The 15,862-nt window shown below is 33.2% G+C and overlaps 1 protein-coding gene across 5 annotated transcripts in view; it reads left to right on the top strand.

Annotated features, from left to right (window-relative positions):
• The window catches only part of LOC126890780 (sodium-coupled monocarboxylate transporter 1), a 315,978-nt gene that overhangs the window by 190,476 nt on the left and 109,640 nt on the right, over positions 1-15,862 (top strand). For all 5 annotated transcript variants that reach the window (XM_050659968.1, XM_050659969.1, XM_050659972.1 and 2 more), the window contains exon 3: positions 5,224-5,383. In XM_050659968.1, the coding sequence (XP_050515925.1) occupies positions 5,224-5,383 (160 nt within the window). The remainder of the gene's footprint in view (positions 1-5,223; positions 5,384-15,862) is intronic.

Raw genomic sequence — 15,862 nt, 5'->3', positions numbered from 1 at the left:
GTACATAATAATCAATAGATTATAATCTACCCCTGTCAGTCTGAAAAAAAATCATCGATGTTACGTAAAAATGTTATTAGTGTAGGAAACAAAGGTTGAACCTTGCAAAATGGACACAAGTCCGGTTTTATTTTTTTCTGGTATATCAAGGGGTGCTTATTATAACACTAACTTTTTCTGAAAAAATTTCGCCCCTGAACCCCCCTCTTCACCTCTTTAAAGGGGGTAATTTGTGGTTTTTGAGGAACGTAGCCCTTCCTGTACCTTTTACAAAAAATTTCTTTTATAGAATATATAGTCCTCTTCATATTTAATATGAAGAGGACTATATTTTCTACGATTTATTTTCCGACAGCATCTATCTACCATTCACCGTTTAGCGGGGGTGGCGCCCCAAAGTTGACAAGTTTTTAAAAAAGATGTAAAAAAAAAATATATTTTTCCCTAACTGTAACGGAAATTAAGAAGAAATTCTGCGGCAATAATTCACAAATAATTGATTGATTTTTTGGTATAGGTTTCACTTAAGGGTAATTGCCTGTTTTTTAATTACAGGGTGTTACATTTTAAAAAACCCCTTTTTATACCATCTAAACCGTTTATGCTAGAGTAAAAAGACTTTCAGCGATTACCCATGTACTGGTGCTATTAACAGATTTGTATAATGCACCCCCATTTTTCGCCGGAACCGCCACAAAAAAAGAAGAATTAATAGATAAAATGATTTTCTTGGAATCCTTCACACACAATGCGCTTTATTAATATGCTTCATATACCATTTTGTGCACGTTATTATTACCCATGCATGGACACCAAAAGCGATTTCCTAGTGCAACCCCTGTAGCCAAAAAAAATAAATAAATTGGGGTGTTGAAAATTTTTTTTGTTTTTTGCTTTTTGATCCATATGGGCATATGCTTCATCAATAATTATTATGTGTGGTGTTCATGATATTTTAGACATTCTTCGATAACATCACATCTCATTTTCGATAACATTTTAAAGTTGCAATTCCTTTCTAAAGTACATAATAATCAATAGATTATAATCTACCCCTGTCAGTCTGAAAAAAAAAAATCATCGATGTTACGTAAAAATGTTATTAGTGTAGGAAACAAAGATTGAACCTTGCAAAATGGACACAAGTCCGGTTTTATTTTTTTCTGGTATATCAAGGGGTGCTTATTATAACACTAACTTTTTCTGAAAAAATTTCGCCCCTGAACCCCCTTTTCACCTCTTTAAAGGGGGTAATTTGTGGTTTTTGAGGAACGTAGCCCTTCCTGTACCTTTTACAAAAAATTTCTTTTATAGAATATATAGTCCTCTTCATATTTAATATGAAGAGGACTATATTTTCTACGATTTATTTTCCGACAGCATCTATCTACCATTCACCGTTTAGCGGGGGTGGCGCCCCAAAGTTGACAAGTTTTTAAAAAAGATGTAAAAAAAATATATATTTTTCCCTAACTGTAACGGAAATTAAGAAGAAATTCTGCGGCAATAATTCACAAATAATTGATTGATTTTTTGGTATAGGTTTCACTTAAGGGTAATTGCCTGTTTTTTAATTACAGGGTGTTACATTTTAAAAAACCCCTTTTTATACCATCTAAACCGTTTATGCTAGAGTAAAAAGACTTTCAGCGATTACCCATGTACTGGTGCTATTAACAGATTTGTATAATGCACCCCCATTTTTCGCCGGAACCACCCCAAAAAAAGAAGAATTAATAGATAAAATGATTTTCTTGGAATCCTTCACACACAATGCGCTTTATTAATATGCTTCATATACCATTTTGTGCACGTTATTATTACCCATGCATGGACACCAAAAGCGATTTCCTAGTGCAACCCCTGTAGCCAAAAAAAATAAATAAATTGGGGTGTTGAAAATTTTTTTTGTTTTTTGCTTTTTGATCCATATGGGCATATGCTTCATCAATAATGCTTTTCAAAAATATATATGGTTATTGCAACATCCCTGCGGAAACCACCCCTATCCTTGAAAATATACTGCAGAAACTACCCCTATCCCTTGGCGAGCATGTTTTTCCGATTTTCTCATTACCTATGCATTCTTTTTAAACAAAACTTATACAAGGTTAAAGACCACTATTTACTCTAAAAATTAGGTCCTATTCATTTTTTTCGTATAAGCAACCGTTACGGCACAGTGGCGCCGTAAACCTCATATATGCTTTGGCGGGCTCCAGTTTCTGTTCTTTTTTTCGTCATCTGTTCGTTTTATCGATAAAGTACTTATGTAGAAGAAAACAACACAGTGTAACCTACAAATTATGACTTATGTACATTTTACAATCTTTGCGCCCCAAAGCCACAGTGGTGGACCAAAATCAATTTTTGCATATTTTCGCCACCCACACGCATTTTATTGCATTAATGCTACCTTAATAGCACAATATTTACCCTTAGGTGGTCGCTAAGGAGTGGCGGATCCAGGGAGGGGTGACGGGGGTGATCACCTCCCCCCTCTCAAACCAAGTGATATTATATTCAAAGATTATAAAAATATTAATTTATTTTTATAGAAATTTAGCCAGTTGGCATCCCCCTCTTAACGATGCTGGATCCTCCACTGTCGCTAAAGCATAAAAAGTACGCCATTCTTATTTAAAACGTCATAACTTTATATCCAGATGTTAAACAGGCAGCGTCGCTCATGTATCCTCCTACCACACATTCTTATACACAGAGTCTAGTTTTAGTCTTTCTCACTACTTTAAGACTATATTAGACGTCATTGTTGCTGCGTATTACTAAGTGGTGCATAAAGTGGTATGCTTTAGCAACAGTGGCGGATCCAGCATCGTTAAGAGGGGGTGCCATGAATATTTTTATAATCTTTGAATATAATATCACTTGGTTTGAGAGGGGGGGAGGTGATCACCCCTAGCACCCCTCCCTGGATCCGCCACTGCTTAGCGACACTTAATGGTAAATATTGTGCTATTAAGGTAGCATTAATGCAATAAAATGCGTGTAGGTGGCGAAAATATGCACAAATTGATTTTGGGCCACCACTGTGGCTTTGGGGCGCAAAGATTGTAAAATGTGCATAGTCCTATCAAAGATTGTAAAATGTGCATAGGTCATAATTTGTAGGTTACACTGTGTTTTTTTATTTTACATAAGTACTTTATCAATAAAACGAACAGATGACGAAAAAAAAACTGGAGCCCGCCAAAGCATATGTGAGGTTTACGGCGCCACTGTGCCGTAACGGTTGTTTATACAAAAAAAATGAATGGGACCTAATTTTTAGAGTAAGTAGTGGTCTTTAACCTTGTATAAGTTTTGTTTAAAAAGAATGCATAGGTAATGAGAAAATCGTAAAAACATCCTCGCCAAAGGATAGGGGTAGTTTCTGCAGTATATTTTCAAGGATAGGGGTGGTTTCCGCAGGGATGTTGCAATAACCATACATATTTTTGAAAAGCATTATTGATGAAGCATATGCCCATACGGATCAAAAAGCAAAAAACAAAAAAAAATTCAACCCCCCATTTTATTTATTTTTTTTTGCTACAGGGATTACACTAGGAAATCGCTTTTGATGTCCATGCATGGGTAATAATAACGTGCACAAAATGATATATAAAGCATATTAATTAAGGGCATTGTGTGTGAAGGATTCCAAGAAAATCACTTTATTTATTAATTCTCCTTTTTTTTGGGGAGGTTCCGGGGAAAAATGGGGTACATTATACAAATTTGTAAATAGCACCAGTACGTGGATAATCGCTGAATGTCTTTTTACTCTAGCATAAACGGTTCAGATGGTATAAAAAGGGGTTTTTTAAAATGTAACACCCTGTAATTAAAAAAAGGTCAATTACCCTTAAGTGAAACCTATACCAAAAAATCAGTCACTTATTTGTGAATAATTGCCGCAGGATTTCTTCTTAATTTCCGTTACAGTTAGGGAAAAATATATTTTTTTAAAACATCTTTTTTAAAAACTTGTCAAATTTGGGGCGCCACCCCCGCTAAACGGTGGATGATAGACATTTGCTGTCGGGAAATAAATCGTAGAAAATATAGTCCTCTTCATATTTCTATAAAAAAAATTTTTTGTAAAAGGTACAGGAAGCGCTACATTCCGCAAAAACAACAAATTACCCCCTTTAAAGGGGGGAAAAGGGGGTTCCGGGGCGAAGTGTTTTCAGAAAAAGTTAGTCTTATAATAAGCACCCCTTGATATAACAGAAAAAAAAAATAAAACCGGACTTGTGTTCATTTTGCAAGGTTCAACCTGTTTCCTACACTATATACAGGGTTTTGAAAGTTTTAAACGGTAGATGAGGGATAACTGATGATAATTCCGTGAAGACGTACAGTTAATTTTGCTTATTTTTTTTTTAGACAATTATAGAGAATTAAAAAATCAGTTTTTTTACTATAAAACGTTGCTTGTGTATTTTAGAGAAAAATGTTTCAGTAAATGTTGTAGACGTTAAAAAGTTCTTTAATTTGATAGTATGTATGTTGAAATACAGAAACAATTGACGGAGATAATTGCAAAAAACCCTCATTTTTGCACTAATTTATAAATATTAATAACTTTATTTTTTGCATAATGACACATAATCTAACTATTTTAAATTATGTCAATTAAAGAGTTATTTAAAGGTGCTAAATTCAACCGGATCGACCAAATAGTTTATAAGTTATTTCACTTTTTTATCCCAGAGAGCAATTTAAACAACTAGTCTTGCTTTAACAGCTCCTCTAGATATATTTAGCAGATCGCATTCAATTATTTGAGACTTAAGTTTTAAGATGTATTAAACCCTGTTAGTACAAGAACAGTTGTTTAAACAATTTCTCTCTGGGATAAAAAAATTTAATAACTTATAAACTATCTTTCTGGTTGGAATTTAGTATACTTACTTAAATAACTCGTTAATTGACATAATTTAAAATAGTTATATAATATAACATTAGGCAAAAAATAAAGTTATTAATATTTATAAATTACTGCAAAAAATGAGGGTATTTTTGCAATTATCTTTTCTAATAAAAAACAATGAATGACCGAAAACCAATATTTTGACATACCTAGTTCTTTATTTATTTAATATTTAATGTAGGTACAGATATTTTCATTTTTGTATATTATTCAAGTAAAATACAAAGTGTACTACCGAAAGCACGAGTTTATTTAGAAATAATTTGTATATATATTTTTTACAGTTACATATCAGGAGTAACAATATTGGGTACACCATCAGAGATTTACAATTTTGGAACACAATATTGGTTTATAGTGATAGCGATATGGCTGAGCGGTTTAGTTGTCTCAACTGTATACCTTCCAGTATTTTTGACTCTGCAAGTAAATTCTTCATACGAGGTAAATACATATTTAATAATTATTGTTGAATCATATTTTTGTTTTCGTCATTTTAATTGAGAATTGACGAGTAGATATGAATTTCACTATCACAGAGCTATATTTAACAAACGAGGAAAATAGTGAAGATGAAATACAACAAAGGATCAATAAAGGTAGAAACATCACTAGATCCCCCAATTCAATTTTATGGGACAAAGATATCTGGAAGCAAACAAAGAGAAGAATATATAATATATGAAAGCATAATGAAGAGCGCTACAATCTACGGTGCAGAAGTTTGGGACATAAGTGCATGAAATAAAAGAAGTTACTTAGTACAGAAATGGACTTTTTGAGGAGAAGTTGTCAGGTTGCGAGATTGGAACATATAAGAAATGAAACAATTAGAGAACGTATGAAGGTGGAAAAAATTATAATAAATGATATTGAAAAGAGACAGCTGACATGGTTCGGTCACGTTAAAAGAATGAATGAGGCTCGCTGGCCGAGAAAAATATTAGAGTGGTTTCCACCGGAGAGAAGAAGAAGAGGGCGACCACGGAGAAGCTGGAGGGACAATAATCAAGAGGCAATGGATTCGAGGCAGTTAGACGAAAATATGCGTTACGATAGAAAAAATTGGAAAGTGGGTATGGAGAGGCGGCGACAGCGACAGCCCTAGAAATCCATTATAAAGTATGGTGCAAATGAAAGGAATAAATTCGTTATTTCGTAAACCGGTGACTTTAAGGAAAAATGCCGAAAGAGGTCGATTTTTATTCTTAAAATATCCTATTTTGGCATATACGTCATACTAATGACATCATCCATGTGGGCGTGATGACGTAATCGATGATTCTTTTTAAATGGGAATAGGGGTCGTGCTAGCTCATTTGAAAGGGTATACAATTTTCTATTTAGTAATATAAACATTTACATAACTATTTGTACAGGGTGCCCAAAAAAAATTTTTAATTAAATTATTTAACAAAAAAAAGAAGAATGTAGGTATGTAATTTCTTTGATTCAAAATACATTTTACCTACTACAGTATAAGAATATAGTATAAGAAGACAGTACAGAATACATTACCCGAAAACAGAAGAAAAATGTTTATTTCAGCAATAAACATTGCTTTTCGATTAAATTAAATGTTCAACTAACTCCCGCCAGCCACGTGCCTATTGGAAGATTGAACATTTAATTTAAGCGAAAAGCAACATTTATTTGTAATATAAACAATTTTTTCTGATTTATGACAGCAGTAAAATGTAATTTTTTGAATTAAATAAATTACATACATTCTTCTTTTTTTTGTCAAATAATTTACTTTAAAAATTTTTTTTGGACACCCTTTATAAATAATTATGTAAATGTTTATATTACTGAATAGAGAATTGAATATTCTTTCAAATGAGCTAGCACACGACCACTATTCTTATTAAAAAAAAATCATCGATTACGCCATCACGCCCAAATGGATGACGTCACTAGTATGACATATATGCCAAAATATCATAATTTAAAAATAAAAATCGACCAGTTTCGGAATTTTCCCTTAAAGTCGCCGGTTTACTAAATAACGAATTTATTTCTTTCATTTCTACCATACTGTATGCTTTTTCTCATGAGGATCTTTCAGTGCGTCACAGCTTTTCGATTTCTTTCTAACGCATTAAATTGTATGTGACAGAAAAAACGCACGTCGGTGATTACATTTCGTCGGTGACATTTATAACATTTATTATATTTGTCAATAGATCGCGCTATAATCGAAAAAAAAAATGATTTACTAATTATACAGGGTGTTTCATTGGGAAACGGAAATACTTTAATTGTGAATACATGTCACCGAGGCGGTTCTAGATATACTACATTTTTTGCCCTACCGACTTTTATAACTGAGTTACAGGGTGTTTTATCGATTTTGCCAATTTCTTTCCTAAACCATAACTTTAGAACCCCCTGTATATTTTTTTGATATTTGGTACACATGTGTCTCATCCAAAACCCAAACGACCGACATACTAATCACAAGAAAAATCCAGGTCCAGATTAACAAAAAATTATAAAGTAATTGTGACCTTAAAACAACACCCTGTATATTGAAATTCTGAAAATCTGTTTGCATATTTGAAAAGAGCACAAAAAACTAAGTCTAATCGTTCGCTTCAATTTTTCGGCCAGATAATTTTATGACTTTAATTTTAAAATTATATTGAATTTTTTAAGAACTCTGATATTAAGAAGAAGGTATTATTAACTTTTAATTATAAATTATATTAAAGCTATTGAATAAATACTTATTATAAAATTAATCAATACTTATTTACCACATTGGAACGACCCAATTATTAATCACAAGAAAAATCCAGGCCGGATTAACAAAAAAAATAAAATTGTGATCTTGAAACAACACCCTGTATATTGAAATTTTCAAAATTTGTTTGCACATTTGAAAAGACCACAAAAATCTGAGTTTATCGGTTTGCTTTAATTTTTCGTGAAGGAAATTTAATGACTTTAATTTTGAAATTAAATATATTGATAATTTTAAGAACACTGAAATTAAAAAGCAGATTTTTAAAGCACTTTTAACAATAAATTATTAAAGTTATTAAATAAATACCCATTTTAAAAATAATCAATTCTTATTTATGACATTCGAATGACCCACTTACAAATCACAACAAAAATCCAGGTCCGGATTAACAAAACAATATAAAGTAATTGTAACCTTGAAACAACACCCTGTATATTGAAATTTTCAAAATCCGTTTACACATTGGTATGAAAAGAGCATAAAAAACTAAGTTTAATCGTTCGCTTCAATTTTTTGGCCAGACAATTTAATGAATTTAATTTTGAAATTATGTCGAAATTTTTAAGAACTCTGGGAACTCATAATAAAAATTTCGATATAGTTTCAAAAGTAATGTCATTAAATTATCTGCACAAAAAATTAAAGCGGGACATTAAACTTAGTTTTTCGTGCTCTCTTCAGGTGTGCAAACGTATTTTAAAAATTTCAATATACAGGGTGTTTTTTCAAGGTCAGAATTACTTTGTATTTTGTTGTTAATACGGACCTGGATTTTTCTTGTGATTAGTAAGTAAGTCCTTCTAATGCTGTAAATAATAACTGATTATTTTTAAAATTAGTATTTATTCATTAACTTGAATGATTTATTAATAAAAGTGCTTTAAAAACCTGCTTATTAATTTGAGGGTTCTTGAAAATTTGAATATATTTAATTTCAAAATAACTTCAAAAGTTAATAAAGTATTGCACAAAAATCAAAGTGAATCTATAAACTCGGATTTTTGTGGTCTTTTCAAATGTGCAAACAATTTTTGAAAATGTCAATATACAGAGTGTTGTTGCAAGGTCACAATTACTTTATGTTTTTTTTTTGTTAATCCGGACCTGGATTTTTCTTGTGATTAATAATTGGGTCTTTCCAATGTGTTAAATAAATATTGATTCATTTTAAAATCAGTATTTATTCAATAAATTTAACAATTTATAATTAAAAGTTAATAATACCTGCTTTTAAATGTGGAGTTCTTAAAAAAATTCAATATAATTTCAAAATTAAAGTCAAAAAATTGTCTGGCCGAAAAATCGAAGCAAACTATTAGACTTAGTTTTTTGTGCTTTTTTCAAATATGCAAACAGATTTTAAAAATTTCAATATACAGGGTGTTGTTTTAAGGTCACAATTATTTTATAATTTTTTGTTAATACGGACCTGGATTTTCTTGTGATTAGTATGTCGGTCATTTGGATTTTGAATGAGAGATATGTGTACCAAATATTAAAAAAATATACAGGGTGGTTCTAAAGTTATGGCTTAGGAAAGAAATGAGCAAAATCGATAAAACACTCTGTAACTCGGATATAAAAGTCGGTAGGGCAAAAAATTTAGTATACCTAGAACTGCCTTGGTGACCTCTATTCACCATTAAAGTAGTTCCGTTTCCCAATGAAACACCCTGTATAATATATCTACGAATATAATCAGTAGTAATTGCACAAGAGCTCTGAAATTATTGAATTTTTCCCGAGTGACACTTTGACAGTTTTAATTTCACGAGCCGAAGGCGAGTGAAATTATGTCAAAGTGTCACGAGAGCAAAAATTCTAAATTAATTTCAGAGATCGTGTGCAATTTGTTGCGAATATTTCATGAATAAAACTGTTCAAAACCAAAATTTAATTGTAATTTATTTATGTAAGTACAAACTACCATTAAACACACAGTTTTTATAAATATAGGGTGTCCCAAAAGTAGTGGAACGGTCGAATATTTCGCGAACTAAACATCGGATCGAAAAACTGAAAAATACGTTTTCAATCATTTTCAAAAATCTATCCAATGACACCAAACACCAACCCCCACTACACCCCCTGGAGGTGGGGTGGGGGGTAACTTTAAAATCTCAAATGGAAACCCCTAAATTTTCTTGCAGATTTGGATTCGTTACGTAAAAGTAAGCAACTTTTATTCAAGACATTTTTTCGAACTGTGGATAGATGGCGCTATAATTGGGAAAAACGATTTATCCTGATACCATAGGTAAATTATAGAAACGGTCTAATATCTCGAGAAATACACTTCCAAATGAGAAACCAAAAAAACAGGTTTCTAATATTTTTCGAAAACCTAAAATGACCCTCCAACCCACCCCCTGGAGACGGGGTGGGGGTAAATTTAAAATCTTAAATAGCAACCCCCACTTTTTATTGCAGATTCGAATTTGTCATGAAAAATTAAGCTACATTTATTCGAAACATTTTTTAAAATTGCTGATAGATGGCGCTAATAAATCGTATTTTCCAGTTAAAGCGCCATCTGTCAACAATTCTAAAAAATGTTTCGAATAAATGTTGCTTAGTTTTTCATGACGAATCCGAATCTGTAATAAAAAGTGGGGGTTGCTATTTAAGATTTTAAAGTTACCCCCACCCCACCTCCAGGGGGTAGGTTGGAGGGTCATGTTTAGCGTTATTCGATAGGTTTTCTAAAAGTATTAAAAACCTTTTTTTTGGTTTCTCATTTGGAAGTGTATTTCTCGAGATATTAGACCGTTTCTATAATTTACCTATGGTATCAGGATAAATCGCTTTTCTCAATTATAGCGCCATCTATCCACAGTTCGAAAAAATGTCTTGAATAAAAGTTGCTTACTTTTACGTAACGAATCCAAATCTGCAAGAAAACCTAGGGGTTTCCATTTGAGATTTTAAAGTTACCCTCCACCCCACCTCCAGGGGGTGTAGTGGGGGTTGGTGTTTGGTGTCATTGGATAGATTTTTGAAAATGATTGAACACGTATTTTTCAGTTTTTTGATCCGATGTTTAGTTCGCGAGATATTCGACCGTTCCACTACTTTTGGGACACTCTGTATAATATGACGATTGAAAGTCATCACTTTTATAATTTTTAAAACATTAATTGTCATTAATGTCACTGAATGTATTTTTTCGTAGCAACGAAGGGCATTTGACGTAATATGCTTAACGACGGGATATTATCAAAAATTATCACCTTAATTTGCATTTCTGTAGCTTTCTATTGGTCAGAATCTCCGATGAATGAAATAATCTGTACAATTTATAAGACTATACAAATCAAAGAAAATACCATTTTATAAATGCAATGAACACAATTGATTTGCTTTTATGCCAAATTGCAAATAAAATGTGACAAATGTCAGATTTAACTAAAATGTCATGTTAGAATAAATGTCATAAATGTGTATTATCACGGACTTACTTTTTTTTTCTATCATTTGTGACGCACTGAAAAATGCTCATGAAAAGAAGCATATACACACAACCAAACTTATGTGGAATCACCATGTATTTCAAAGCAATATTTATTTCTTTTGAAAAAGGTTGTTATTGTTGCGAAGAATAAAGCTTTTTAGAGAAAATAAATAAATTGATAAGACAATCAGATAGTACAGCTCGGTACTAGTCTAAGAGCTGGGAGCGGATTTTGTGCGTAATAAGTAATATGGAAAAACTATACGGGGATATGTTGAATTAGTTGTGTACATGACTTTCACCAACGGCCGGAAACCAGAGTTGGGGCCAAGGGTAGTTATAAGGGGTCAAAGTCGCGGATTTTATTATTTTTTTTATGACGCTCATGATCGAGATAGTGCACCAAAATTTGGGAATAAGTAGGTCATGACGTACCTAAGTAAAATCTCTAGGGGCTCAACGCTGCGTGACCGACAAAGGGGTGGGGGTAGGGGTGAATATAAAAAATATAACGGGTTTTTTGCGACGTTCGTGATTGAGATAGTACACCAAAATTTGGGTATAAGTAGATCATGATATAAATAATTAAAATCCCCAGAGCCGGAAACCAGAGTGGGGAAGGAAGGTAGTTATAAGGGGTCAAAATTCCGTTTTTTATTATTTTTTTTTGTGACGCTCATGATCGAGATAGCGCGCCAAAATTTGGGAATAAGTAGGTCATGACGTAACTAAGTAAAATCTCCAGGAGTGGAACGCTGCGTAGTCGACAAAGGGGTGGGGTAGGGGTGAATATAAAAAAATGTAAGGGGTTTTTTGCGACGTTCGTGATTGAGATAATGCACCAAAATTTGGAAATAAGTAGACCATGACATAACTAAGTAATATCCCCAGAGGCGAAAACCAGAGTGGCGGACGAGGGTAGTTATAAGGGGTAAAAGTCGCGGTTTTTATTATTTTTTTTTGTGGCGCTCATGATGGAGATAGTGCTCCAAAATTTGGGAGTAAGTAGGTTATGACGTAACTAACTAAAATCTTCAGGGGCGGAACGATGCTCGGGGTACAAAGGGGTGGTAGGCAGGGGTGAGTATAAAAATATATGGGGCTTTTTTGCCGTTCGTGATCGAGATAGTGCACCAAAATTTGGGAACAAGTAGATCATGACATTACTAATTAAAATCTCCAGGGGCGGAACGCTGCGTGGGGGACAAATGTTGTGCCGGGTCACAAAAAAATAATACACACTGCGACTTTGACCCCTTAAAACTACCCTCATCCCCAACTCTGGTTTCCGGCTCTGGGGATTTTACTTAGCTAAGTCATGGTCTACTTATTCCCAAATTTTGGTGCACTATCTCAATCTAGCACGTCGCAAAAAACCCCTTATATTTTTTATATTCACACCTACCCCCACCCCTTTATAGGCCACGCAGCGTTCCAACCCTGGAGATTGTAATTAGTTACCTCATGATGTACTTATTCCCAAATTTTGGTGCACTATCTCGATCATGAGCGTCACAAAAAAATAATAAAAACGGCGATTTTGACCCCTTATATAACTACCCTCATGCCCAACTCTGGTTTCCGGCTTGGAGGATTTTACTTAGTTATGTCATAGTCTACTTATTCCCAAATTTTGGTGCACTCTGTCAATCACGAACGTCGCAAAAAAACCCCTTATATTTTTTGTATTCACCCCTGCCCCACGCCTTTGTCGGCCACGCAGAGTGCCACCCCTGGAGATTTTACTTAGTTACGTCATGACCTACTTATTCCCAAATTTTGGTGCACTCTCTCTATCATGAGCGTCACAAAAAAAAATAATAAAAACGGCGACTTTGACCCCTTATAACTACCCTCATCCCCAACTCTGGTTTCCGGCTCTGAGGATTTTACTTAGTAATGTTATGATCTACTTATTCCCAAATTTTAGTCCACTATCTCAATCACGAATGTCGCAAAAAACCCTTTATATTTTTTATATTCACCCCTACCCCCACCCCTTTGTCGGCCACGCAGCGTTCTGCCCCTAGAGATTTTACTTAGTTACGTCATGACCTACTTATTCCCAAATTTTGGTGCACTATCTCGATCATGAGCGTCATAAAAAAAAATAATAAAACCCGCGACTTTGACCCCTTATAACTACCCTCGGCCCCAACTCTGGTTTCCGACCGTTGGTGAAAGTCATGTATACAACTAATTTAACATATCCCCGTATAGTTTTTCCATATTACTTATCACGCACAAAATCCGCTTCTATCTCTCCGACTATACGTTATAGGTTATTTGCTTGAGTTGCAAATTGAACGAAAATAAATAAACTAACTTTTGCGCCCAAAAACGAAAATATGCCTCATGTGGGGTTATAGAACTTACAACGGGGAAAGATTATTGGTCTTGTGGAGCAAGTAATGTTCTTAGAGGGACATGGCTGCAGAGCTAGGCGTAATACAGGGCTTTCTGTCCAAAACCTATAATAGGTAACAAGAACTAGGAAAGCTCAAAAATAAAGCAAGGGAAAGTCGTCAAAAAGTAATAACGGAGCGCCACGATCGTTTAATTGTCCAATCAGCTGGAAGACACCCAACCATTTTTTACCTGCAGCTCCAACGGCAGCTTTTGGAAGCTACAGGTACAGGTGTAACTGTTTCAGTTGGAACGATAAGAAGAAGAGTTCGTGCCAAGAAGTATACAGCAGGAGACAGTTATGGATTCCCGAGTTATCCAGGCAGCACAAGATTGATGGCCTAAATTGGTGTCTTCATCACCAGAACTGGAACATTGGGAATTGACAAAATGTGCTAATATCAGAAAAAGTCAGGATTTGTGTAAAATCAGATGACCCACGAAATCATGTACTTAGAGGTCGAAGAAGACAAGCAAGAACGAAAACTGTCAGATCTGTTCACAAATATAAAAGGGAAAGTGTAATGTTCCGTAGAGGAATTGTGATCCGTAAAAAAGCTCCTTTAATTTTCATCCAACCAACTTTAACTGCTCACAGGTATGTTGATAGCCTGTAGGTAGGTCTGGAGAGGTGCAACAGGAGAAAATTTAATTTTCATGGATGATACTGGACCTTCACATACCATTAGAGTAACTGGAGACATCATTGAGGGAGAAGGTATCCCTTGTTTGCAGTGGCCTGCATGCTCACCCGAGCCTAACCCTATAGAGTATTTGTTGGATATGCTTAAAAGAAAAATTAGAACTCGCAGGGATAATCTACAAAACACCGCACAGCTAGTACAAGCTGCTCTTGAAGAATGGAGCAATCTACCACAACAAAATGTTGAAAATTTTATTAGGAGCGTGCCCACGCAAATTAAAGCTTGCAAAAGGACTAGAGGTGATAACACTGACTACAAAAAAAATAAAAACAATTTAAACATTATTAGTTTTACTTACATTGAAATTTTTTATTGTATTGAGTTTACAACTAGTTTCAATTTGTTTTTTAAATACTATATTATTGTTTTATTTAATTGTTATATACAGGGTGAGTCATGAGGAACTGTACATACTCCTACCTCGCGTAGAGGCTCCTATGGGGAATAACAAATGACCATTAAAAAGTGTCTGCTCCCATTGTTTAATAATATACAGGGCGAGTTTCGCATTTTGACAGAAATTTGTATTCGTCATAATTTTTGAACGGTCAGATCAATGTGTCTTTTATTTTGGTCAATCGTTAGACTATTACGTAATCAACTGATTTATTCAAACTAGAAAAAAATCAGGTCCGGCGTCAAAAAAATTAGTTCGTTTGGGCCTTAGAAAAAATTTCACCCTGTATACGCTTTTTGAAAACTATAATATGAATTTTACAAATTAGACAAATAAGCAATTAAAATGACAGATTTATTTTTTCCCCACACGATTACTTAATATTTTTAAAAAACAACAAATTTGAGTATGAATTAAAAGTTTGGTAAAGTGAACCATAGATTAAAAAAAATAACTTTTATTACTAAAATTAATTTTTCTTGAACAAATATTTAATTTATGTTACCACCCAATCAACTGATTTATACAAACTAGAAAAAAATCAGGCCCGGATTTAAAAAATTAGTTCGTTTTGGTCTTGGAAAAAATTTCACCTTGTATACGCTTTTTGAAAACTCTAATATGAATTTTACAAATTAGACAAATAGGCAATTAAAATGGGATATTTATTTTTGTCCCCACACGATTACTTAATTTTTTTTATAAAAAAATCAAATTTGACACTGAATAATTAAAAGTTTGGTAAAGTGAAACATATATTTTAAAAAAATTACTTCTATTACAAAAATTTATTTTTTTTGAACAAATATTTAACTTATATTACCACCCAATCAACTGATTTATACAAACTAGAAAAAAATCAGGCCCGGATTTAAAAAATTAGTTCGTTTTGGTCTTAGAAAAAATTTCACCCTATATACTCTTTCTGAAAACTCTAATATGAATTTTACAAATTAGATAAATAGGCAATTAAAATGGCATATTTATATTTTTCTCCACACGTTTACTTAATTTTTTAATAAAAAATCAAATTTGTCAAAATCGGAATTTTAACCTAAAACTAAAGAAAAAAAATGAAATCACGGTTTAACTCGCTACAACTCTGTTCCATTTTAAAAATTTTTTCTGAAATTTTACAGCACATATCTCTTACCATTGTGAATATGAAAATTGTTGTAGACATTCCGTCTTCTTCTCATAAAAGTTATGAATTTTT

This window comes from Diabrotica virgifera, chromosome 8, assembly GCF_917563875.1.
Source record: "Diabrotica virgifera virgifera chromosome 8, PGI_DIABVI_V3a".
In the NCBI taxonomy this organism is placed as follows: domain Eukaryota; kingdom Metazoa; phylum Arthropoda; class Insecta; order Coleoptera; family Chrysomelidae; genus Diabrotica; species Diabrotica virgifera.
The sequence above is the reverse complement of the archived record's forward strand: the minus strand, read 5'-3'. Positions and strand labels throughout refer to the sequence as shown.